This window comes from Mus caroli, unplaced genomic scaffold (assembly GCF_978045245.1).
Source record: "Mus caroli unplaced genomic scaffold, Mus_caroli_1 scaffold_16, whole genome shotgun sequence".
In the NCBI taxonomy this organism is placed as follows: domain Eukaryota; kingdom Metazoa; phylum Chordata; class Mammalia; order Rodentia; family Muridae; genus Mus; species Mus caroli.
This window is the reverse complement of record NW_028227271.1, coordinates 26656989-26683388: the sequence shown is the minus strand read 5'-3', so window position 1 is coordinate 26683388 and position 26400 is coordinate 26656989. Positions and strand designations below refer to the sequence as shown.

Sequence of the window (26400 nt, the reverse complement as noted above, 5' to 3'; positions counted from 1 at the left end):
GAGGGCCCATTGTGGGTGGTGCCATCCCTGGGCTGGTAGTCTTGGGTTCTATAAGAGAGCAGGCTGAGCAAGCCAGGGGAAGCAAGCCAGTAACATCCCTCCATGGCCTCTGAATCAGCTTCTGCTTCCTGACCTGCTTGAGTTCCAGTCCTGACTTCCTTTGGTGATGAACAACAATGTGGAAGTATAAGCTGAATAAACCCTTTCCTCCCCAATTTGCTTCTTGGTCATGATTGTTGGTGCAGAAATAGAAACCCTGACTAAGACACCAGGTGACTGATGCTTGGCTCTGTTTCCTGCGCATCTCACAACTGTTACCCCATTTGAGGTCTTCTTGGGAATGGCATCATTGTCCGCCTGCACACAGTACCCTCTGGGTGGGTGATGGGAACAGTCATTCCCCTTGGTTTTGTATTATTCTTTCCTTCACTGTCTTCTAGACAACGATGGAACGAGGCCATCACCACACTCTAGCCAGTGATGGAGAAGGAGGATATCAACTCTATGAATTCACCCGCAAAGTTTTCAGGGTTCTTTAAAAAGCTTCTACATTTTTTTTCCTTGCATAGCTCTGAACAAGTCATAGAGAAAGGAAGGGCAGCAGGCAGAAGGGAAGTCACTGCGATTGTCCACTTGGCTGAACTGCAAGGCCATATGACAACTAGTAGAGCTTGCCTCTGGCTGTGTCTGAGTTTGCAGAGATGGCCTTGGGAGGCCCCTGACTTGATGACTGGATTTCCTTATTGAATGAGTAAATTTCTGAGTAGTCCATTTGGAAGTGGGGTTTACTACAGACAGGGGGTCACTGGGAGTGCACATCTTAGCTGTGTCTCTTTTCTCTTACTCCCTGTTGCTTCTTAGCTACAAGTGTCATTCCTTTGCCATGCCTGCCCAATGAGCTTGACCACAGAACACACCAAAATTCCACTGGCTTTGTCGGCACTCATTTCCGTGTGTCTGCAGTCGTCCCTGATTATGTACCACAGTTGTGGGTTCATAGAATCACTGTGACAATCAAGGTAAAGATTTTCCTATCCCCACAAAGTGACACTCTGTGGTTAACTTTTCAGGGTCCTGTGCCTTCTCTAAACCCAAGGCAACCACCCAATGTCCTAAAGCATCCACACTTTTTCCATTTCAATAGTTTGTTTCATAACAAGAATCATAGATGTAACAGCCCGTTAAAGTTGGCTCTGTTTTGACTAAGCACATGTCATTCTCAGCCACCTGCAATGCTGTGCACACTTTATTACTTCCCTTTAGGAGGCTGAGGTGTCACAGCTCATTGTGAGGACCCCCACAGTCTCTCACACAGGTCAGGACCCTCAAAAACCCTGAGGTGAATGCGGTACCCGTTCAGGGGTAGTGGCTGCAGACACAACCTTTGTTGCCTGTCACTTGTGTTCATCAGTGACAGACCTGGTCACAGCTGCTTCTCCCCTGCACTCACTTCCCTTTCACCCTGGCCATCTCTTCTGTCTCTCTCAGGGGCCGCTATTCATCTCTGAGCTTCTCCTGGTCTCTCTCCATAGCCTTTATTCTTGTTAAGAGCATTTAAAAATTGAGATACGTTATTACATAACTTAAATTCCTTTTATGTTCTTTTAAAATGTACCTGTTTTGAAAATATTGAACCTCTTACTAGAATACTTTCATCACCCTTCCAGTAATGCTGTATCTATGAGAAATAACATGGGCAGCCTCGATTGTGAGGCTGCCCACCCCCACCATGGCTTGCATCCTCTTCTTTGAGAAGGAAGGTGTGTTCCCTGGGTGGCAGACCTATGGAGGTGAGGTGGCCCTGAACTGCAAGCCTAAGGGAAGCGATCTGGATCCTGGACAAGGAAGTGGTTACTCACTAGAAGGGCTGTGGTGTAGAGGTTTGTGGGGCATGAGAGCCTTGGGGAGCTCAGTGACAAAGGCTCAGGGTTTCAAGTAACCAATGTCCCAAAGGGCCAGACTGAGAGAGTCTGGAGAGAGAACAGGGTCAAGGTCCAGGAAGGGGTGGAGTCTGGTGATAGCTCTTGGGTTAGTCAATGGACAGATGCTGAATAGCTGACACAGGGGTCACTAGAATCACACATGGGCTAAACAGGAGGGAGGACTCAGTGAACTTGGACCCTGAGGTGCAGCTGCTAGGCAGCTCATGGTGTAGGTGGCTCTCTACTCAGTCCATCCAGGAGGCCATCTTGTTCCTACTCTGCACCATAGGAGAGGCTAACTCCATATCAAGCTCACCTTTAGCCACACAATCCAGCCCAAAGGGAGGACAGACGGACTGTCGAACACAAGAGTGTCCTCTAATGGGCAAGACCTAGAAACTGCCCAGGTCATCTCTTACTCTCCATTGGTCAGAACATAGGAAGAAGACCACCTGAGCTGCCATGGTGCAGGGGACACTGCGCACTGTCAGGGGAGACTCAGCAGTTAGAAGAGAAGTGCAACAAGAAGAGGGAAAGGACCCATGTGGAAATCTCAAACATTCCTCTTAAACCACAATAAAGAAAACACTCTTTAAAAGAGATGATAAAAACCAGAAGGAAATTATCACTTGTCTATAGTCAACAACCCAGAAAATATGATATTGTTTTCAAAAAGCACGCAAAGCATGTCTAGGTCAATTTTCACAAATTTATTCTACGAAAATTATGGACCAAGTGTAGCTCTTCTTGTTCATCTTGGCAGATCTCATCCAATTACAGCAGATTTTAAACATCAATAGGCATTAAAGATTGTGATTTTCCCTGGAGTCTGGTAGCAGAGAGAAGAACTCACCAGTCATACAATGTCACCTCTCCTTTCCTTAGCATCCACAGTGGCATGGAAGGCCAAGAACTTATGATGATTGGACAGGTGGTATTCCCAGCATCCTCTCTTTCTAGTCTTGAGCATTTCACCAACAACACCCATGTAACTCAAAACCAAGAACAGGAAATGACGTTCACAACCAGAGTCTGATTGTAAGATTGAGACATATTTGGAAAAACACACAATGAGGCAGAAGAAGAAAAGATGAGAAGGTCTCTGTTGCCACCAATCACAAAGCAGTGGGAAGATTGACAGCTCAGTGGGTGGTGAGGCTGGTGAGCCTCAGATGGGAGCAGTGCAGTGGGCACAGCTCAGGAGCAGCCATGCTGTAGCTCATCAGGACATGGATGTGCTCCCCAGCTTGGGAAGCTGGTTCTTAGTTGGGAGGTTGATGGATCTAAGAGCTGGAGTCTGGTAAGAGGTCATGAGATTGTCCCATCTCTGTTCCGGCTTCCTGTATCTTAACGTGCCCTCTCCCTTGAGCAGGCACTGCTGTGAAGGGGTACAGTCAGGGGCTCCCGTGTGTTCATGGCTCTGTCCAGCACACTCCCTCCCCAGTCATCTGAGCTGCATGGAAGAGGAAGAGGTCACTTAGTCAGGCTGTCATGAACCTCTTTGAGCTCCCGTAACTTCTGCTCCAGGTCCTGAGCTTGCTTCCTCAGCTCTGCAGCACACTCTGACTTAGCACCCTCATGCAAATGCTTTGAGTCTTTCACAAGGCTGATCACATCCAGCAAGAGGAAGAAACCTGTGGTGGCTGCACCCATGATTCGGACTCCTTTGGTCATTGCCAGAGTGGTACCTCCAAAGGCTTTCTGCACCTGTTTAGTGTTTCGGGCAGATATCTTCCCTGTGGTCATGAGACGTTTGGCATTATTTGCTAGGCGAGTGTTGGCTTTGGCCAGCGGAATGGCATTAATGCATTTCTGAATGCCTTGCAATCTCTGGATGGTATTTGTAGATACAGAAAGAAGTCTGGGGCCACTCTGACCCAAAACTTCATTCAGGACCTTCATTGTGTCTTTGTTAGTTTGCACCAGCTTGCTGGCTTCATCTTCAGTAGACACCACACTTACCTTTTCCACAATGCTTGTGGACACACTAGTGACAGCTGCTGCTGCCCCCAGCCCCAAGCCAGTGGCTGACAATGCCAGACTGACTCCTGCTGTCACAGGTGCCAGAGCCAGACCAAGGATGGTCAGGACTCCAGACACAGCACTGCTGGAGCTGGCCACCACCTGTGAGATGGTGCAGTCCCTGTGCACCTTGTCAACCTTGTCTGCCAGGGCGTGGAGCTTCCTGATGCGATCCTCAAGCTCCAGTTTCACCCGAGGATATGCATTCAAGAACCTTTCCTTGTGCCACAGATCATTTTGGATCTCCTCTTCATCTTCCGTATCACTATCTTCACCTTCTGTATTTCTATCTTCATCTTCTATATCATTATCTTCATCTTCTGTATCACTACCTTCATCTTCTCTATTACTATTTTCATCTTTTATATCTCTATCTTCATCTTCTGCATCACTATCTTCATCTTCTGCATCACCATCTTCATCTTCTACATCAGTATCAGCTACACGCTCACCAAGATCTTCACTCAAGGAATCTTCCTCTTTCCTGTAACAGGAGAGACAGCTAAGAGATGAAGACAGCTTGTAAAGTAAGATCTGTCCTGTGGGAACCACAGATCATCATTTACTGTGAAGCAGAGGAGAATGTTACAGCTGTATAAACTCTTTCTTACCGTGATGAGCATGCTTGACAAATCACACCATTCTTAGTTCCTAAGGACACAGTAAGTTCAAAATCTTCTATAATTGTCCTTTTAATATTTTTAAGATTATGTTTTTATTTATTTTATGTGTATGAGTATACTCTCATGGTCTTTAGATACACCAGAAGAGGGCATCTGATCCCATTACAAATGGTTGTGAGCCACCATGTGGTTGCTGGGATTTGAACTCAGGACCTCTGGAAGAGCAGTCAGTGCTCTTAACCACTGAGCCATTTCTCTAGCCCTGTCCTTTTAATTTATCTTATGTGTATGAGTGCTTCATCTGCATGTTTGTCTGGGTACCACATTCACTCCTGAGGCCCGTGGAGGGCAGAGGACAGAAGGCATCAGATTCCTGGAACTGGAATTCCAACAGTCCTGGGCCATCATGAGGGGGCTGGGCACTGATGGACTCAGTCATCTGGAGGAGCAGCCTATGCTCCTCATCGCTGAGCCACCTGTCCCGTCAGCCAGCCCACCCTTCTATTGCTAGACATTTAATAAGGGAGCCTTCCCCTCAGGGTCAATGTCCTCACTACCAAAACAGTTCTCCATAGGCACTCTAAACAAAAAGAGAGAAGTTAGAGAAAACAAAATAATCCTTTCATTTAGGGAACGTTAGTGTTCACTGAAGGGTTTACTTCCCTCAAGAACAGCAGTCTCCTGGCCACAGCTGCTGGAATATGTCCTGTCTGCCCTACATTGTCCTGCTGGCCAGGAATGTCCATGTTTGCCTGGAGCCTTGTGCTGTGAGACTCTGCAAGTTGCACATCCCTAAGAAAGAAACATACATAGGACCTTCTTTGAAGCTTGAGGTCTTTTTTTGTACTGCAGTGGTGTGTACTGAACTGATGGGATAACTCAGAGCTATGATCTGTCCACTCAAAACACAGCTCATAGATTTCCCTTCCAGCTGTGAGTGAAGGTAAAGAAACATGAGTGGATTCCATATTCATATGTGGGGAATCCCCATTCACATGGGCTCCTTCCCTAAGGCATCTCACTGTGCTTCTGTAAGAGTTTAAGTAACAGGGAGTTGAGAATTCAAAACACACAGGTTCCTAAGCACTTCCATTAAGGAATTCTCAGCTTGAGAAAGGTGAGGTGTGACAGGGATTTTGCTGTTACCTCTGACCCCAGAGGAAGGAGACACTGAATGCAGGGACTTCCAGGAGGGAGGGAGACCCCAGTCACTTGTGGGGACGGTGTATTTGATGAAGGCCCAGCAAACTTCTAGACACCGAAGTTAGGTTGGCAACATTTCTGTTCCTTGAGAAAACTTTAAGTCTTGTAAACTGTTTCCCCAGTATGGATGGACCTAGGCTTTCTATGCTCTTCCTGTGCATCTTGTGCTTGCCCTGCACAGACTTGGCAGAATCCTACGTCAGGTTGGGCGAACACGCTACCTTTCATGCTTAAGCTCCATCAGGTTCCCATGTTCAGCCGTTGGTGGGTTTGCCCATGGCTTTCCTCAGGAGGAGTCCCCCAAGGTCAGCTTCACAATGCCCCTACTCTCTGCTCTCTACTGCCTGTCACTCAGCTCATCTGCTGTAAGTCTCCAGCTGAAGGAACTGACAGACTTGTTGTGTCTTTTGTCTTAGAGCAGCCGTCCTGAACAGTGCCTTCCTGCCTGTGGTAACGTGTATCAGATTAACTGTTCTTTCCCATGGGAGCTTTCTTGGTATGTGACACTCCATGTGACCTTGCCCATGAGGCACTGTGTCCTGAGGACAACAGAAGATTCTGCTTAAAACCTTTGAAGGAGCCAGGCAGTGGTGGCACATGCCTGTAATCTCAGCACTTGGGAGGCAGAGGCAGTCGGATTTCTGAGTTTAGGCCGGCCTGTTGTACAGAGTGAGTTCCAGGACAGCCAGGACTGCACAGAGAAACCCTATTTCGAAAAACCATCCAACCAACCAACCAACCAACCCCCCCCCCAAAAAAAAAAAAAAACCTTTGAAGGAACCTGAGGATGTGGCTAAGTTGGTGCAGCGTTTGTCACACAAACAGGAGGACCCGAGTTCAGTCTTCCAGAGGCCACATAGGAAAGCCAGGTTCAGGGCCTGGGCCTGTCATCCCTGCTTGGGGATGCAAGGTCAGGAGGGTCCTCATGCTCTCTGGTCAGCCAATCTGGTCACAGTGATGAGTTCCAGGTAAGTAAAGGCACGTGTTATTGTAATGGGCTGGAGAGAGAGTTTCTTTATTCAGATGCATGGTTCTCTTGCAGACCAAGTGAGTTCAGGTCCCAGCAGCTACACTTAGTGGCTCACAACTGTAGGGGTCTCGAGTCCTCTTGGGCCTTGATGTACTATGAACTTGTCTGTACTGCGGGTTAGGGAGCCTAACACACCCTCACTTAATTTCAGTACTGTGTGTCCTTAAATCCTCCATCTCCAAACACCGTCTCCAGGGTTATGGCTTTTACCACTGAGTTTAGGGACACAACTCAGTCCCTAACACTAGTGACATCATTGAAATAGGCCTTGTGGCAGGTGTTCAGGCACACACTTAATCAGCTTGTCCCTGAATATTCAATATCCTGTGCATGGTCCTCTAATCATGTCCCCCCCCTTCCTATCTAGAGAGAAAAGGGCTTCATTGGATCTTTGGCTGAGTACCTCTGGTTCTTGTCTTGCAGGTCATTTTGGAGCTCATCTTTATCTTCTCCATCAGGATCTGCAAAGATCTCAGCAAGAGACTCTCGCAAGGCAGCTTCCTCTTCCCTGTAATAGGAGAGACCGACTGATACAGGAAGACTGCTTGTAAAACAAACTCACTGACATGGAAAAACCACACATGCACAATGCACATGTACACACACACACACACATACACACACACACACACACACACACACACACACAGAGAGAGAGAGAGAGAGAGAGAGAGAGAGAGAGAGAGAGAGAGAGAGACTTTTTTTTGTTTTTTCGAGACACGGTTTCTCTGTATAGCTCTGGCTGTCCTGGAACTCACTCTGTAGACCAGACTGGCCTTGAACTCAGAAATCCACCTGCCTCTGCCTCCCGAGTGCTGGGATTAAAGGCATTTGCCACCACGCCCGGCTGAGAGAGAGAGAGACTTTAAAAGCTATCTTTTGATGAACACCTACTGCGTGCAGGCTGCCTACTGTGTACTGAACATATGTTGGGCTCTCCACATGCATTATCTTATTATTGTCACAGTGCCAGTCAACAGTAACCAAATAACGAAGAAGGTAATAAACTAACTTCCCGTGGTCACAGGAATGCCAATGGCAGGAATAGTTTTGTCCCCTGTGGCTGCTGCCATCTCCCCCCAGGCAGAGGCTCTTTCCTGGTAGAGAATATGGTGAGGGAAATATTTGCTGAGAAGAGACACCCTGAACCCTAACTACTTGGTCCGTCTGGGAGAGTATTCCTGCCCAGAACAAGCCAACCAGGCCTGAACCCTGGTACTGCAGGCATCCCATGGGGAGGTGACCTGGACAAATCAACTTCTGCCACAAAGTGTTTCCAGGTTTCCTCTTCTGTCAGCAGGAGCCGCAGGTCCTCTGTGCTTATCACATCCAGGAGGTAGTTAACCACACTCTCAACAAAGCATTCTCTGTCTAGATGAGAAGGAAGTGTATATGGTTAGAGGACAGTGCACAAGAGTTTGAATGGGTTAGGGGCATGCTGGGTAATTGCTTGTCTGAGCCCTTGTCACATGGAATATTTTAATGGTGTCACTAGTGTTAGGGACTGAGTGTGTCCTTAAACTCATTTGTAAAAGCTAACCCTGGTGACTCTATTTAGAGACAGAATCTTTAAGGACACATAATATTGAAATTAAGTGAGGGTGTGTGTGTGAGCTCCTGTTAGCACCCTTACAGAAACAGGAAGAAACTGCCCTCCCTTCTCCCTCCTTCTCTCTCTGTCCCTCTGTCTAGGTACACAGACAGAAAATGGGAACTCTCTGCCAAGCAGGAAGAGAGTACTGTCCAGGGCCAACCTGCTGCACTTTGGTTGTGGGTGTCAGAGTCCAGAACACTGAGAGAAGAGAGCTTTTCTTGATAAGCCACCTGCCCAGTGACCTTTTCGATGACATCCTGAGGAGGCTAATGCACCTGGGAGGTGTCCTGGTACTTTGCAGGGATTTGAGTCTCTTTCAGGTGAGAACAATGAGGACGTAAGCCAGTCAGCCCCAGTGATGGCTTCCTTTTACTGTGTGCCTGGTGTTGGCTCTTGAATGTGGATTCATATCTTTCTCCTCATATTTTTTTGTATATATAAATGTTTGCCTGCGTTTATGTGTGTGCACCATGTGTGTGCACGGTGCCCATGGAGGCCATTGGATCCTATGTAGTTGCAGTTTACAGACTGTGAGCCTGATGTGGATATTGGGAACTAAACCCAGGTCCTCTGCAGGAGCAGCAAGTGCCCTTAACCACTGAGCCATTCTCCAGCCCCAAATGTGACCTTCAGCACAGGAATGGTCAGTTTTTAATCCCGAGTTTCAACAGCACTGGATTAATAAATATCTAGGAGTTCAGTAGCTCCTTATCTGGGGGCTGTGAGGGGGCTTCTCCATCTAATCAGAGCGTAAAGTCTGAGCTAATGAGAGGCTCACAGACTGAGTGGAGGCACCATGGCAAGTGGGCCATGCTGGCGTCTGGAGGGCGCTGAGTTGGGGTGATGGCCAATGTCTTGTTTTGTCTGTTTTTGTCACTGCTCTGTCTGTTTCTGCTTTATGTCTGCCAGGAAGTGAACTGATAACGTTTCCTCCTGCCTTTTTGCATCCCTGGAATTACCAAATCATACAACATTGTAAGCATAATAAATCGATTCTTATTAGTCACAACAATGATAAAGGCAAGTGACACCAGCTTTAAAAACAATGAATGGGGGGTGGGTTAAGAGCACTGACTGCTCTTCTGAAGGTCCTGAGTTCAAATCCCAGCAACCACACACTTGCTTACAACCATCTGTAATGGGATCAAATGCCCTCTTCTGGGATGTCTGAAGACAGAGACCGTGTACACATACAATAAATAAATAAATATATCTTTAAAAACTCTGAATGTATGGTTGAATGAATGAATGAATGAATGGTCTATAGAGCCAACAGAAGAATTTTAAACATGACATGGAGCCTGGCATAGTGGTTCATCTTTTAATTCAGCAGTTGGGAGGCTGGAGCAGGGGGATCTCTGTGAGTCTGAGGCCAGGCTTCCCATCAGAATGAGCTCCGTCACACCCATCAACCTCAGAGACACCCCCAGCGAATTCATGAGTCCAGCAGGCCCACTTGCCATGGTGCCTCCACTCAGTCTGTGAACCTCTCATTAGCGCAAGCATTTAAGCTCTGATTAGATGGAGAGGCCCCCTCCCAACCCCCAGCTCAGGACTACAGAACTCCTAGACATCTATTAATCCAGTGCTGTTGATACTTAGGGTTAAAAACTGACCATTCCCGTATTGAAGGCCCCACTTAAGACTGAAGAATGGCTCAGGCTGGAGACGGGTAGGAGGCCCCCTCAAGGACTGTGCCCCAGGCTCAGCTGATAGGAAGCCACCTTGAGAGGAGTAGAGCTGTCTGCCTGTAATTTGGCTCCCTCCCTCCCTCTTTCTCCTCCTGGCTGCCATTTTTCAGGCTGGGTATTGAGGAGGCGACTCAGAATTTACAGAGGACGAAGTGAGGAAGGAGAGCTACTGTGACCTAGGACTGGGAAACTCTCTGCGCTCCCCTTGGGCTTCTCATCTGTATCTTTTTTTTTTTTTTTTTTTTTTTTTTTTTTTTTTTTAGTGTTTTTGAGACAGGGTTTCTCTGTATAGCCCTGACTGTCCTGGAACTCACTTTGTAGACCAGGCTGGCCTCGAACTCAGAAATCCACCTGCCTCTGCCTCCCAAGTGCTGGGATTAAAGGCGTGTGACACCACGCCCAGCTTCATCTGTATCTTTGACTCCACAGCAGGCTCTCAGCACAGAGGCTCTGGCAGTAGTAGGTCATGTGCAGGAGTTGGGCACAAGACCGCTTACCTGGGGTGCCCATGACAGCTGCTGGGTCTAGGTGTCAGGCAGAGGACTTGACAGGTGTTCCTTACAGCTCACCAGGTGTCCAGGCTACAGGAGGAAAAAGCAATTCCCACAGCTTAGTGATCTGGGACCCACAGTTCTCGCAAGGGTGGCTCCCAAGGACCAAAAAACCTAGTTTTCTGTTTCCCTGGGCTTTGTCTTATTATGAAGCCTCCCTTGGGCTCACTGGCCCCGAGGATTGAGACCAGGAGAATTGCCATGTAATGGGGCAGGAAGAGAAAGAGAGAATGGGCATGCTTGCAGAGAAAGAAGAGAAGGAGAAGAAGAGCTCTGTCACTGTGATTTAATGAAGTCGATCTGTGGCTTCAGCCCTGCTGCCTTCTTCCCCAGTCAAGTCAGAGGACCCCTGTCCGGTTGGGGACACTGGAGAAGGCTTCAGTTTAGGACAAAGGACTGACTCTGCACACAAAAAGAGAGATGGAGAGGAATGTTCCGGTAGCCATCTGCAGGAGGAAACTGTGTATTTATTAATGGTTACTTTGTATACTCATTGTTGGGAAGAGATATCACCGCCAGGACAAGGCGGCCAGGACAAGGCTTTAAGCCGGGCAGTGGTGGCACACGCCTTTAGTCCCAGCACTTGGGAGGCAGAGGCAGGCAGATTTCTGAGTTCGAGGCCAGCTTGGTCTACAGAGTGAGTTCCAGGACAGCCGGGGCTACACAGAGAAACCCTGTCAACAAAACAAAACAAAAACAAACAAAAAAAAGAAAGCATTTAGCAGAGGCTTGCTTACAGCTTCAGAGGTTTATCATCATGGCGGGGAACATGGCGGCCTGGAGGCAGACAGAGGTGTTAGGGAAGTTGAGAGTTGTAATCCGTATCCACAGGTAGCAGGAAGAGAGAGACACTGGACCTGGCCTGGGCTTTTGAAAGCTCAAAGCCCACCTCTAGTGACAAACTCCAACAAGACCACCCTTCCTAACTCCTCCCAAGTATCTCCACACCCTAATGACCAAGCATCAGATATATTAGCCCATGGTAGCCCTTCCTAGTCAAGCCACCATCCTTACTCTCTGTGATGCTCTGGGCTCCTTACTCTTAGGTAATGAAGTTCTTACATTTAGCTGATGTGAGTGACTATTCCGTGTTGACAGAGTGAGGCCTTGAACCTGGGACTTTCTAATCCATATCCGACTTTCAGATGAGCAAGCTCGACTGTCTAAAAATACAGCACATTCCCCTCTGTTCACATTACACGTGTGCGGTGCAGTGTGTGTGTATAAACGGCTCTTCTGTATCCACAGCGCTGCCTTGTGCCAAGTACCAGGTCCTCGGTTTAGCAAATTCACTGGGGTCACCTGTGGCTTCTCAGGGACCACACCCTCCTTGCTTCTGTGATATCCTTGTCCTATCAGATCCTGGAGTCCTGCCTGGTCCCTGCCGGGCCGTGGGCTGCCCTGGACTCCTGCTTGTCTCCATGACTCCTGGGCCTTATCATATGTAAATACTACTACAGAGAACGTCCTCATTCCTGTCAGTGCCTGCATTTGAGATTATCCTTATGCTATTTGTATAAGTGAATGACTGGGTTAAAGGACGTTCACATCTAAACACAGGCCGAGTGTGAGAGTGTTCACTCCTTCGTTCTCACCGGTGATCAGGTGATTTTGCAGAGGGGTGGACCTCATAAAAACAGAAACAGAAACTGCACTGAGATTGCCTTGGGAGCTAAGGAAGAAGGAAAGAAACTGCGGTTAGCAGTATAGGGAGAAGGTGCCAGCCCCTCCTCCTGGGACCTGACTGAACTGAGAGTGAATGTACGTGTTGCTATGGTGAGAGCTGAAGCCAGTGGTGACTCAGCCTCAGAACCACTCTCCACCCTTCTAACCCATAACTCCCTTTTCTTGCCAAAGCTCTCCAAGTGTCCATGTAGCCTCGTCTGACTTCACATGCACTGTGTAGGCTGAGAGAACCTTGAACTCCTAATCTTAGGCCTGCACCACCCAAGTGCCAGGGTAGCAGCTGTGTCCCCCGACCCCCACCTCGCTCAAGCTTTCCCATACTCACATGAAGTCAAAAGATGATAGGAAGAGAATCTTTTAAGAAACGGAAGAACAGGTCAGAGTCTGAGACATGGCATGTGTTCTGAAGTCCCCTCCCCAAAGGGAAACCAAAGTCAGCTCCTGAGGCCCAGACTCCTGTTCAGTGCTGCTAACAGGGACTTGGGACTTTAGGGGACAGGGGTGGAGTCATCTCATCATTCGCAAGTAAAAAAAGAAAATCATATAAATACAAAGATGCACTTTAAAGCTCACCCAGTGGCCAAAGAATTTACATGTCGGGAAGATGTCTATTGATCGTGCTCTTGGGGCACATCTCCGCTGTAGCTGTCAGGTTGTAGGATGTGGAGTTTTATAGGACAGTCACAACACCCTGCCAGGCCTGTAGGATGCCCAGGTGGGGCCACACATCCACATCTCAAGCAGGCAGCAGAGTGAGCAGAGGAAACCATGTGCCGGGGTGTGAACATAGCTCAGACTAGCTCACTGTAAGGCCAGAGTGGGGTAGGGGGAACTGACCATCTGTCCTCATCAGGGTTCTCTAGAGCAACAGAGCTTACAGAAGGCATCTCTCTCTGTATATAGAATCATTAATATAGATTCATGAATTAGAATGACTCACAGGCTCTGGTTTAGCTAGTCCAACAAAGGCTGTCTATGCATGGCAGGTTGGAGACTCCCGTAGCTGCTCAGTCCACAGGGCTGGATGTCTCAGCTGGTTTTCAGTACACTCTGGAATCCAAGTGCCATAGTAGAAACGGACTTGCTAGTGAGGTGCGGCAGGCCGGCAAGAGCAAAAGCTTCCTTCTTCCAGTCTTTATGTAAGCTTCCAGCAGGCGTAGCCCAGATTAGAGGCTGGACTTACCTTCTCAGTTGGTCTGTCCTAACAGCCATCAAAGCACCGAAACAGAGTCCACAGCACACATGGGTGCTGCGCCACCTAGAGGCAAAAACTGTTAGGACACAAACACTTTTGGAAATGTGTGTGATGAACTTTGAAATACACAGCTGTATGGAGCTAAGTGTGATCGGGAACTGTGTGTGCGCCTGCGTATAGGTTCACTGTGTTAGTATGTTGTTTAAACTGGTTCAAGGAATACCGAATGGCTGAGAAGCACCTGAAAAAATGTTCAACATCCTTAATCATCAGGGAAATGCAAATCAAAACAACCCTGAGATTCCACCTCACACCAGTCAGAATGGCTAAGATCAAATATTCAGGTGACAACAGATGCTGGCGAGGATGTGGAGAAAGAGGAACACTCCTCTATTGTTGGTGGGATTGCAAGCTTGTACAACCACTCTGGAAATCAGTCTGGCGGTTCCTCAGAAAATTGGACATGGTACTACCAGAGGATCTCGTAATACCTCTCCTGGGTATATATCCAGAAGATGTCCCAACCGGTAAGAAGGACACATGCTCCACTATGTTCACAGCAGCCTTATTTATAATAGCCAGAAGCTGGAAAGAACCCAGATGCCCCTCAACAAAGGAATGAATACAGAAAATGTGGTACATTTACACAATGGAGTACTACTCAGTTATTAAAAAGAATGAATTTATGAAATTCCTAGGCAAATGGATGGACCTGGAGGGCATCATCCTGAGTGAGGTAACCCAATCACAAAAGAACTCACACAATATGTACTCACTGATAAGTGGATATTAGCCCAGAAACTTAGGATACCCAAGATATAAGATACAATTTGCTAAATGCATGAAACTCAAGAAGAACGAAGACCAAGTGTGGACACTTTGCCCTTCTTAGAATTGGGAACAAAACACCCATGGAAGGAGTTACAGAGACAAAGTTTGGAGCTGTGACGAAAGGATGGACCATCTAGAGACTGCCATATACGGGGATCCATCCCATAACCAGCCTCCAAATGCTGACACCATTGCATACACTAGCAACATTTTGCTGAAGGGACCCAGATAGAGCTGTCTCTTGTGAGACTATGCCGGGGCCTAGCAAACACAGAAGTGGATGCTCACAGTCAGCTATTGGATGGAACACAGGGCCCCCAATGGAGGAGCTAGAGAAAATACTCAAGGAGCTAAAGGGATCTGCAACCCTATAGGTGGAACAACAATATGAACTAACCAGTACCCCGGAGCTCGTGTCTCTAGCTGCATATGAATCAGAAGATGGCCTAGTCAGCCATCAGTGGAAAGAGAGGCCCATTGGTCATGCAAACTTTATATGCCTTAGTACAGGGGAACAACAGGGCCAAGAAGTGGGAGTGGGTGGGTGGGTGAGTGGGTGGGGGACTTTTGGGATAGCATTGGAAATGTAAATGTAAATGAAATAAATACCCAATTAAAAAAAGACAGATGTGAAAAAAATTATTTCCACGATCTATACTCCAAGTGCTCCATAGTTGTGGGATCAGAATGAGTGGCCTGGCTTCTTCCCTCTGAGCACCTCCAGGATCAGAGGTGAGCACAGGTTTCCTGGGACCTAGTTTCCCTTGGACTCTGGCATGCGTGTGACAGCCGAAGAGAGCAGACACCGGCTAGCGATGAGCAGGGCAGCCAGGCTGAACTTTATTTATCAGAGGGTAAAGGGATATTCCAAGAGGAAAATGACAGTACATAATGCCACAGCTCTGATTTTGACTTTAAAGGGAAAAATGTTATTTTCCAGTAGTCCAAATTTTCTAGAATATTCTTTTCTTGTACAGGCACATAGGTGGCCCCTACCTTCCTTCCTTCCTTCCTTCCTTTCTTTCTTTCTTTCTTTCTTTCTTTCTTTCTTTCTTTCTTTCTTTCTTTCTTTCTTTCTTTCTTTCTTTCTTTCTTTCTCTCTCTCTTTCTTTCTTCTTTCTCTCTCTCTCTCTCCCTCCCTCCCTCCCTCCCTCCCCTCCTTCCTTCCTTCCTTGTTTTTTTTTTTTCTTTCTAGATTTAGTTATTTACTATACATAGGTACACTGTAGCTGTCTTCAGACAGACCAGAAGAGGGCACCAGATCTTAATACAGATGCTTGTGAACTCAGGACCTCTAGAAGAGCAGTCAGTGTTCTTAACCACTGAGCCTTCTCTCCGGCACGCCGTTTGTTCTTTCAAACATACCACAGCTCTGGTCACAGGACTGTGCCCCTCCTCCCTGTCCCCACACTGACAGTCGTTCCCACCCAGACACTCAGAACACCCTCTGCCTCCCTTCTACAGCCCCACAGACGGAAGAGAGGCTCTCTAAGGTCAGGGGTGAAGGCTTGACATCCACCTACTTAGCTTCCTTTAGTTTTTTCTGGGCCTCAGTTTCCCCCATGGAACCTGGCATACAGACACAAACTCAATGAGAGAATTGGTCCAAGCTCTGGGTTCCTGGAGTCTCACGAGGCCACGTGTGCCACCATGCTATTTTTCACCCCGTTTATAGTCTTCAAATCCTCCATCCCCAGAGGGCACCCAGAACAGCCACATTCCCTCCGAGGTTCCCTAGCAATATATGAGGCAGTCTGGAACTAAGTTGAACTCCTTGGTGGTCCCATGGGGTTTCCTGCACTTTCTTTTGCTTGGGGATGAGGAAGGGAAAACCTAACCGGATTCAGGGTTATGACCAGATGCAAATTCATCTCTAGGCTGCTGAACCTGTGACCTGGGCCAATGCCTAAGACTCCTTCCTTTTTAGAGTAGCTGTGAGCATGGGCAGAATTATCTAGTTATGGGAGAATCTTTTCTGGCGGAGGTAGATGGAACACAGTGGTCCTTAGCAGTATGTTCTGTTCCAGGTGTGCACCGGAATTGCAAGCAGAGGTAAGCTCTGGACTGATATCTCAGCCCATAAAGGCAAGTGAGAGTCACCCCTGATGAGCAGCTGAGGACCCAGAGGACACCCCAGACTACTCTCTGGCACCCCGCTCAGTAGAGCCCTCATTAGCGTCAGAGGAGTGACCTCTTATTGCTGGATGCACCTCTGTGGTCTCAGCTGCACTGACTGTGGGACTCTGTGGATCACTTCCCAGCTCTCCTGGGCTTGGTCCCTCTTCCATACACAAGCCATTGCCCGTGCCCTCACCTGGCTTCTTGGTGCAGAGACCTTGACTCAGAGTTCAGGAACAAATGTGGATGATGCAGATAACAGTTTCCAGAAGGGATCCCCTACTGAGCTTCCCAAGAGGCTCATAAGCTGATTAGAACGTCAATAACTGGAGAGGTTGGAGTGTTGCAGATCAAGAGCCTAATTACCGTTGTTTCTGATCATCTTTATTGCCCTGAATAGCCATTCCTTGCTACCTCTGAATTGACCTTAACATCCAGAGACTAACAGATAAAAATCTTTTGTGATCTATTAACTTTGTGTGTGTGTGTCATAACTTTAATGGTGTTACTTCTTTATATAAAACAAAATGTATCACCCACTCCTCTGAAATGTTACCGTACAATAACATTAATTGAAAAATTAGTCATTTATGAGAGGTCGGTCCTGGTGGGGAAGGACATTCTTGGGCTTTTCAGAGACCCTGATCGATCTACACAGAAGAAATATGTCTCCATGTGTGAAACCAGGAACTTTTTTGGCAAGCATATAATGGCCCGGGGTCAGGGCTTTTGGATGTCCCTGCTAAGGACTGTGGTTTTCAGTCCCAGTGCTTCTGTTTTTGGTCTACCCTGCATTTAAATATCCTGTGATTTCTTTGTATCATATTAATTTATTAGCTTCCTCTTGATGTCATTCATTTGTCCCGCAAACTGCATGCAAGATACTCGTCTTAATAAACGTGCTGACTTGATTTGTGTGCTCATGCAAAATCCCTGATCCTAGCTTTCCATCTTCTTTTATTTCTTCGTGATGTATTAACTTATCAGACCCCTAGGTTTACCAGCCACAAGCTAACCATGTCATCAGCTGGCATCTGAGGCCTGTAGCTGGGATTTACCTCTGCTTGGCTGTAACTGTCTCTGATGTCTCCACAAGTGTATCAGAAAAGGGCTCTGATTGATAACATGCCTTGTTCCCTTACTACAAAAGCACCATGAAATGGTTAGTTACTATGTTGGAACACGGACTTCGGGACAACCTAAATCTGCCTTCCGGGTCTGTGATCACTCCCGATTGGCTCCAAAATAAGTTCTGTCTTATCCCCATTGAGCTGAGAGTTGTGTTTCTGTGTTGACAGTGGTAATGAGCAGCTGGCTCTGACCCTAGACTTGAGACTTGCTGTCAGTTCTTGTGTTTTTCAGTTACTGCCCCAGGGGTGGAGGAGGGGGTTCAGGCACACTGTCCATCCGGGCTCCATAATCCACAGGAACAAAATACTGAAGAGAAAGGTGGGAGGGGAGGAGTGCCCATCCACACAGACATGGAACCTCCCGAGAGAGCTTTGCCATGGTGTCCTAGAGCTTCCATGGGAGGGGGCAGTACTGCATCTGGTGCTCTTGTAAAGGCCCCAGGCTGGCTGCCAGCACCTACAGGCAATGCTGAGAGTCTCAAGGACCCCTGTTGATGTTTCCAGGTTCTCATGCCCCAGGACAAAGAACCGAGTCAGACACATGGTGAGGAACAACAGAAACGGTTTATTTAGGGGACCATGACATGCCTGAGGATGGGTGTGGGCTGGGGAGCTGGGGAGAAGCAGAGGCTCTACAGCACAGGGATGGGGCTCATGATGTGTTTACAGAGCACACACCTTTCTCTCTGGTTTGCCTTTTGTGGGGTCCTGTTTGCAGTAGCTCAGACAGGGAGGGCTTTCTAGTCCTTCTCTTAACTGGCTTCTTCTGTGTTTAGTCCAGAGTTCAATCTTTCCAGTCCCTCTCACAGCACATCCTTTGGTCCCTCGTCTCAGGAACCGGGGCGGGGGGGGGGGAGTCTCACCTGATTGTGCTGTGTTCAGCAGCAGGCCTGCACACTTGGTCCCTCAGACCTGGCTGCAGTCTTGCTCTCCTCTGTCCAGGTCCTCTCCCCTGACCTCTGCATGTCTTGGGGATGGGGTGACTGACTGGGGCCTGATCAGATTATCTTGTAGAATTCCATGAGCCGCTCTAGCTTCTCCTCCAGCTCTCGAGCCAGCTTCCTCAGTGCTTCAGCCGACTCTGATGCAGACCCTTCGTACAAATGCTTTGACCCTTTGACAAGGCTGTCCACGTCACTCCAGAGGGCGGCACCTGCGGTGGTGGCACGTTGGATCCGAGCTTCATTGCTCATTGCCAGAGGGGTTCCTTTCAGACTGGCCCGCACCTGCATAGCCCGTTGGGCAGAGATGCTTCCTGTGGTGGCAAGGATCCTGGCATCTTCTTCTAAACGAGGGTTGGCTCTAACCAGCCTGAGGGCATTCATGTGCTGCTCAAGGGCTTCCAGGTCTCTGGTGATGTCTCTGGTAGCCTGAGGGACCTTGCTGGTAATCCTAGCCACACTTGTGCCAGCCTCCCCCAGCATGTGCGTGCCAGTTGGAGCAGCTTCAACTTCATCCAAAACCCTGCTTGTTTCCTCCACGATTGAGGTAGCAACATTAGTCACAGTAGCTGCTACCCCCAGCCCCAAGCCAGTTGCTGAGAGCACCAGACTCCCCTCTGCTGTCACAGGTGCCAGAAAGAGACCAAGGAGGCCCAGGATGTCAGAGGCAGCACTGAAGGAGTCAGCCACCACGTTGGAGATGGTGCAGCCCCTGTGTAGTTTCTCAGCGTGGTCAGCCAGGGCATGGAGCTGACTGATGTGCCCCACCAGCTCTGCTTTCAAGCGAGGAAAGACTTTCAAAAACTTCTCCTTGCCTTTCAGGCCTTTTTGAAGTCTGCCTCTGTCTGCTATGGCCAAGAGTGCTGCCAGTTCCCTCAGAGCTTTGTGGAGGGCCACTGCCCTTTCCCTGTAAGAGCAGAGGTCAACAGTGTGTGAGAGATGGCTTGTGTCTATGTAAAACAGGCTGTGTAAAAGCAATCCACCCCACAATGGTCTCTATTATCACAGCCCAGGAAGGATTCTAGAGTTGTGCAGAAGTTCCCCTTTGGTGAGGGATGTTAGGTATTTTAAATAGGTTTTATGGTCTTTAATGGTGTGCCAGTCATCTTAAGACTGGGGAGACAGTCAGCTGTGGAAGTGCTCACCCCATATGCATGCAAACCGGAGTGCCATCCCTCAAACCCAAGTCAAAACAGCTGGGCCCGGGTGGCATGGTTTTATAATCTCAGTGCTGGGATAGGTAGAGACAGGTGGATCCTTGGGACCCACTGACTAACGTGTTAGAATATTTTCCAAGGGCTATTGAGGAGTGCCTCTAATGCCATTAACTGGGACTGTCTGGAGTGGGTGTGCCTTCCCCGAGAGAACCAGTCATACAGGGGTTAAGGGCCGTGCTGGGCATCCCATAGTAGTGACCTGGACAACTTGGCCTTGGATACAAACGCCTGCCAGGCTCCATCTTCAGCCAGCAGGCTATACAGGTATCCACTGCTTGCCATGTTCTGGAGATACCCAGTGGCTCCCTGGATGGTGTGTCTGCTCTCTACAAGGAAAGAAGGATGTAGTCAGAGCCAGGGGGCATCAGGTTCTTAGTGTCATGTCGTGAGTGTTTATCCCAAGGAGTGCTGGTGATGTATTGGTTACCAGTGTTGTCACCAGCTGAACTGTGTCCTTTGCTTCCCGTGTTCTGGCCCCCAGGCCTGTTATCTATATTTACAGATAAAGTCTCCATGGAAGTGAAATAATTATGATAAACAATATAAACATGGGTCCCTAATCCACAGTCCTGGTGGAGGGACTCACACTCTCTCCCCTTCCTTCTCCCTCTCTTCCCTCTTTCTTCATGCAAAACCCCCAGCAGAGGTATTGGGAAGGCACAATGCGCCTGCTCTCTCTGCACACCAGGACTGTCGCCCTCACCATAACTGACTTAGTCAGGGTTTCTATTCCTGTGCACACATCATGACCAGGAAGCGAGTTGGGGAGCTAAGAGGTGCTGCTTACTGACTTGCTTCCCCTGGCTCCTCAGCCTCCTTTCTTATAGAACCCAGGACCACCACCCCACAGTGGGCTGGGCCCTTTTCCATTAAACACTGATTGAGAAAATGCCTTACAGCTGGATCTCATGGAGGCATTTCCTCAAGGGAGGCTCCTCTCTCTGTGATAACTCCAGCTTGTTGACACACAAAACCAGCCGGTGCAGTAACCAACCTAACTCACCTTCCATACAGACATCAGCATCCAGAGCTGAGGGAAAAGACAGACCGTGTCCGAGCCCTCACCCTGTGGTGTTGTGGGATTGGAGCCAAGACGACTCATGCACTGGGAGATACCACATTGCTTTGCAGGGATATGAACTGTTTTCACCTTAGAGCAAACAGAGAGTAAAGACTGTGCACAGAGAATAGGGAAAAACTCAGCACTGGTTTACATCCACCGCAGACATCCAGCATCTCAGACACTGTTTTCAGACACTGTGATCAGACACTGTGGTGCTGGGGTTTGCATCCACCACAGACATCCGGCACATCAGACACTGTGGTGCCCACACCCTCACGTGTGACTTGCAGCCTATCTAGTTCTAACCTGTTTTTTTGTTTTTTTGCTCAAGAAGAACATTCAGAGAGGAAATTGAATTGATATCAGAGTATGTTGAGCACAGTAAGGCTGGATATTGTTTTTGTATCATAGTCACAGTGCAAGGCTCTATGTAGATTTACAGAGCCCCAAATTGCCCTCTTTGGACCAGATTCCAAGAGAAGTCTTTCTTCCTCACCGGAAGCTTTACAGTCTTTAGATTCTCACAAATAACGCAGGGCAGTCATGGATCTCCACTGACTTTGGGAGCTGTGACTATGCCACGTGGCCTGCTGTCTTCCATGTCCTCAGGGTCTTCTGGTCACACCAAAGAGGACAAGGTAAAGGGGAAGTTGCCCCTTGTATGCCCCAGATTGGGCTACGAGGTGGATCCCTACAGACTCAGGATCAGGGCACTGGCTTTGGTCCTTGGTGGCCTCATCCTTGTCTGCTGTGGCGGCTGCCAGGTCTATTCTGAGAGCAGCACACAGGTAAGGTACAGAGCTATGGCTGCCTCGAGAGGCCGTGAAAGCTTCTGGATCCTTGGTCCAGGCACAGAATCTTTGAGAGGTTTTCCTTAAAGCTAGCCAGGTGCTCAGACTGTATGGAAGAAGAAACACAGAGTGGGGTAAAGTGGGGACCCCTGTAGCAAAGGCAGGCAGGCGGCCATGAATCTGGTTGTTCCAAGGCTCCCTCCAGGCTGGCTGCCAAGACTCTAAAGGACTTAATTCACAGGGCCCAGTCTTTTCCTGAGCCCTGCAGCTGCTTCCTAACGAGATCAATCACCCAGCTCCATTCTGTCTCCCTCACCCCAGCCAGGGCAGTGCCCCCGTGCCCTGTGGTGTCCAAGGTGAGCGTGAGAAACTGAGGACGCAGCTGTGAAAAAGAATCAAAGTCAACACATGAAAGCGAGAGATGGGAAGAAGGTTCTGGTGGCTCCCTGGGGATGGGAACTGTGTTTGAGGAATAACAGCTAAGTATCAACTGAGCTCCTAGGCTGCACTCCTAGGCTGCATGCGGATGAGGTCTCTGAGAAGAGGGGGGCAAGCATGAAGCCTGCTTGCTTGCTCTGTTTCGCTCTGTGAGGACATCTTGTTGTGCACAAAGATCTTACCCAAAGGTAAAGTTAGTACCTGAGCCATGCTCTGAGGTCTCCCAGTCTCCTGTGATGAGTTCTGTGAATATTTCCCTTTGCAAACTGCAGGTCATGTGTTATAGCCCCAAGATCTTATGGAACCACCATGCAACAGTAACCAAGAGTGAAGTCCCTCCCTTGCTTTTCTGAAAACAGTACACCATGGTGGGGTCCTTTCTTGGCTTTCTTTCTCTTTAGACAGAAGGATAGAGAAATTCCGTGGACATGGCTAGCCCACATTTTGTGCAGCACACATCTAGACTCCCCCAGACCTCCCTCTCATAGCCCTGATCTTTCACCAATCTGCCTCTTGCCTTGGGTCTCCATGGTGAGTCTTCCCCAACACTGAGAATAGCCACCTCAGGTTCACCTTCTCATAGGAACCCCTCTGGAACTTTGGGCTGGTGGACACCAACAGCACAGAAACACTTTGCTTCCATGCCTTTGAAGAGAGCTATGATGTGCCCTGCCCAGACACCCAAAGGTTGGCTTCTCTATTAAGCCATTGCAGTCAGGCTGTTTCCAGGAAGATGACATCTTGTTAACCTAGCGGCCTCATCTCAAGACGATAATGGCTCTGATGACACCAGATGTCAGGCTACTCTGTGCAGAATCCAGGACCACCACCCTGCCTCACTGTTCTCCACCTGAAATTTGCTTTTCTCAGTCATGAAGGCACTAGTCCAGTGACTGAGGGACCCAGTCTTGACCAACAAGCACAGGAAGAAGGTTGCCGAGGCCTTCTGGGGGATGAGGCACAGGTGTGAAGGAGAGCTAGCTTCACCCTCCCCTTACTTCCTTCCCCCCCCCCCCAACTTCATCTCCCTTCCTTTTTGCCTCACAGGTCACAGCCTTCAATTATCAGGTAGGCAAGCTGGTATCTCAGGCGACACTACATTTTGGTAAAGTGTCTGTGCCATACGTCTTAGAGTTCGCTGTGAGTCTGTGCAGAGGAGAAGACTCATGGCAGGGCTCTTGCCAAGCATACACTTGGCCATGGATTCGATTTTCAGTACCATAAAAACATGTATCATTTTGTCTTTCTCTACCTTCGTTGAGTCCTGCTTCTAGCCAGCTAGACAGTGGGCCTTCTTGAAGGAAGGACTCTGTGGACGTGGCCCTGGAGGTGTGCAGATGATGCTGTCCTTCTCTGCTCATGGCCACCTGAAGTCCCAGGCTGGGGGCCTCCCTTCTCCATCCGTGCACATGCTCTCCAAACACTGTAGCACAGGGGTCCCAGCACACCCTCTTCTGGTGGCTCCCTCACATTTCCTTCACTAGACCAGTCAGAGGTCAGGGCCCCAAGCTCCTCCCCCAGAATCTGTAATTCTCTCCCAGGTTCAGGCTCGGGACCTTGCACCCAGCACAGAGAGTCCCCCTGCTATTGGGGTTTGGTCTGTTGCTATGCATTGTAAAGTTGAATGCCGGGCCTGGTTGTGTAGAATCACCAAGTGCAACAAGCAATGCTATGTGACCTTGCTCCTTGATTTAAAACCATTGATGGAATAAAGATGTCGCCAGCCTATTGCTGGGCAGAAGAGAGGTATGTAGGGTTTCAGTTCCCAGGCTTGGGGTCAGGAGAATCACAAGGAAAGATAGAGAAGGTGGAGAGAGGAGAAGATGCCATAGGGTAGGTGAGTCATGAAAACATTGCAATGAGGTCTGGCCAATTGGAGCTAAGAGTGGTCTGGATAGAACATGGCAGCTTGCTACTCAGGGTTATTGATAAGGAAGTAGACACAATGGCATAGAGGGTAGGTATGTGCCCTACTCTCACGCTTTAAAGGCTTATTATAAATATAAATATTTTGTGCCTTTTATCTGGGCCCGAATGATCAAAGGTGGGGTTTAATCTTAATCCCCTGATTGAGCTTAATTAACCCGACAACATGCACAGCCTGCTGCAGCCCCTCTAACCTTATCCCATAACCAATGTCTTAGGCTTTGTCTGGGCTCTTCCCTCCCTACAAAAGGCCTCCCTCCTCCATCCATGTGAAATCTCACACACTGCCTCTTTCTGGCTGGCTTCTACATTCCCTCCCAGGACTAAATATCGTGATTTCCTGGGACAATTTCTCTGGGCCACCAGTGTCTGCCATGGTCCCAGGAGTAGCCCAGTGTCTGTGCTAGAACCAACTAAGTTGGTCTTGTCCTCCTGGGCCTAAAGTGCTCCTGACATGGGCTCTGGGAGACATTTATTGGACATAGAATCACCAATCTCTGAGGATACAATCTCGTTAAGGAAAAAAAAGTGATTGCTTTAAATTTTTTTTCCTCCCTCCCACTCTCTATTTTCTCCCCAAGTTTCTAGAACATTCTTTGCTTCTGCAGGCACAGAAGACTAACACCCCCATCCACACAAACCCCGTCCACACAAACCATTGACCTCATGATTGACAAACAGGTCGTGGGCTGTTTATATGATCGTTCACATTTCCCTCCCTGCCCCCATGCTGATACCCTTCCCCTCTGAATTCACAGGGACCCCTTTCCCTCTTCTCTATCCCCACAGACTGGACAGAAGGCCAGCAGAGGCCCAAAGGAGGCAGGCCTTGGCCCACCGCTCAGCCTCTTTCACAGATTCCTCAGCACAACACAGCCCCTAGTCTTCAGTTGCCCTGGGCATGGTAAAGACACTCACAGAGACAGTTCTCGGCATAATATATGGGCTTCTTTTATCTGCCAGTCAACATTTATTCCAACCTTGTCTTGGCAGCAATAATACTGGCCCAATGTCAGGATGCTCATAAAAACTGATGGTTTCTGAGCCTCTTGTTCTCCTCCACATCCTTTAGTTTCTGTATTTCCCCAAGCAGGGGACTCCCATAAATCTGTTTTTTGTTTGGGGCCTGCTGTTCAGATCATAGGCATCCTGCACCTGAGCTGAGCCCCAGAGCACTTGGTGATCCCATCAGAGGGATTGCTCATCCTGTCTTGTGTTTAGTGCAGAGGGAGAGAAACAGCCAAACACCAACTTTGCAGACAAACGGCAAGGCCAGTTTGTCTGAACTCAGGGCTGTGGAAGACATCTACCTTCCCTGAGTTGATCCTTAGAATGAGGCAGCTATCCCTCTTCCTCGAGGTAACATTGTGGGGATGAAGAGGCAGAGGAGCGAAGAGGCTCAACTTACCGAACAGGACCCAGACGGCCTTGGCGGCGCAGATGCAGTTGGCAGCTGCACCTCTGAGTCACAAGGAAAAGCAGCCTCTGGCCTTATGTTCCCAACTGGGAAATGGAAACTGAAAGTCTCACCTCCCGGGCAGCCATGGACCAGTCAACACACTGGAATGATCATGTGTAGGGTGCCACCCAGAATAACACCCACTTTGCCAACTCAAAAGAGTGACCTCAGGTCAACATTCCAAATCCTGCTTGGGCCAAGCCATTTTGGGCGGGGCTTTCATGGTGGGGAGACCCACCAGCACTAACTGTGGAGCTCTCCCCTGATCACGTCCAGCACCACCTGCTCTGCCAAGCCCCAAAGTCCCCTAGCACTCCTCCATCCCACCCTCGTGCACTTCAGGAAAACCTCTCTGTCCCTGTTGGTTGATGAGGCCAGAGCTGATGCTGAGGGCGGCAGACAGTGTTGACACTTGCCTATGTGCATCCTTCTGCCTCAGGTTCCTGCTCTGTGTTGAGACCCATGATGCATTGACTAACCTGAGAACCCCTGGCATCTTCCACTGCAGACTCCCTGCTCCCTGGTTGGCTCTAGGACTCCTGGAGTAGAGGAGACAGAGCCGCTTGCTGACAGAAGTCTCAAATCTACAAACTCAGGCAACCTAGTGGCCGTGGAATAGCTCAGCTTTGCTCTAGGAAGCAGGTGATTTCTGGACCTCAGTGGCCAAGTCTTCTTATATCAGGGCAGGTTCCACTCCACGCATGCGTCTTGGGCCTTGGTGGCCATCCCTACTCAGCTTTTGAGAGAAGAACAGCAGATGACATGGGATCTTTCACACTATTGTGGCCAACACACTTTAACATTTGGGAGAGGCAATGGCTTAGACCTCAGGATTCCTGGACTTGCCAAGACCCAAAGTATGACTCAGCATTGGACCTTAGACTTGTGACCGTACTTTGTTTGATGGTGGGTAGGTAGTTCAGTTCCCAGCACCCATATCAAGTGGGTCGTAACCTCCTGTAACTTCAG

The 26400-nt window shown here is 48.8% G+C and overlaps 2 protein-coding genes across 5 annotated transcripts; both read right to left on the bottom strand.

Annotated features, from left to right (window-relative positions):
- Positions 1-2617: 2617 nt before the first annotated feature.
- LOC110310202 (apolipoprotein L2-like) lies at positions 2618-13545 on the bottom strand. Of its 3 annotated transcripts, none has more exons than XM_085832024.1 (5): positions 12896-13545; positions 10583-10666; positions 8045-8171; positions 7204-7308; positions 2618-4428 (listed from the first exon to the last, which is right to left on the bottom strand). In XM_085832024.1, the coding sequence occupies exons 2-5, from the start codon at positions 10593-10595 to the stop codon at positions 3396-3398; spliced, it is 1278 nt and encodes a 425-aa protein (XP_085688150.1). In that variant the 5' UTR covers positions 10596-10666; positions 12896-13545; the 3' UTR covers positions 2618-3395. The 3 variants fall into 3 exon arrangements, with proteins under 3 accessions (XP_085688150.1, XP_085688149.1, XP_085688151.1); XM_085832023.1 differs by having other exon boundaries at positions 13263-13545; XM_085832025.1 differs by lacking the exon at positions 12896-13545 and adding an exon at positions 12648-12889.
- A 4596-nt stretch (positions 13546-18141) lies between these two features.
- On the bottom strand, positions 18142-25520 carry LOC110310201 (apolipoprotein L2-like). 2 transcript variants are annotated; one of them, XM_021182939.3, is made up of 4 exons: positions 25381-25518; positions 20758-20904; positions 19954-20080; positions 18142-19444 (listed from the first exon to the last, which is right to left on the bottom strand). In XM_021182939.3, the coding sequence occupies exons 2-4, from the start codon at positions 20762-20764 to the stop codon at positions 18595-18597; spliced, it is 984 nt and encodes a 327-aa protein (XP_021038598.1). In that variant the 5' UTR covers positions 20765-20904; positions 25381-25518; the 3' UTR covers positions 18142-18594. The 2 variants fall into 2 exon arrangements, with proteins under 2 accessions (XP_021038598.1, XP_021038599.1); XM_021182940.3 differs by lacking the exon at positions 20758-20904 and having other exon boundaries at positions 25381-25520.
- Positions 25521-26400: the final 880 nt, after the last annotated feature.

Excerpts from the sequence above, each read along its gene's own strand:
- LOC110310201 (XM_021182939.3), bottom strand. Across the intron at positions 19,445-19,953 it reads TCCAAGGCCAAGTTGTCCAG|GGAAAGGGCAGTGGCCCTCC; the intron begins GTCACTACTATG and ends CTGCTCTTACAG.
- LOC110310202 (XM_085832024.1), bottom strand. Across the intron at positions 7,309-8,044 it reads GCAGAAGTTGATTTGTCCAG|GGAAGAGGAAGCTGCCTTGC; the intron begins GTCACCTCCCCA and ends CTCCTATTACAG. Across the intron at positions 4,429-7,203 it reads CTGCAAGACAAGAACCAGAG|GAAAGAGGAAGATTCCTTGA; the intron begins GTACTCAGCCAA and ends CTCCTGTTACAG.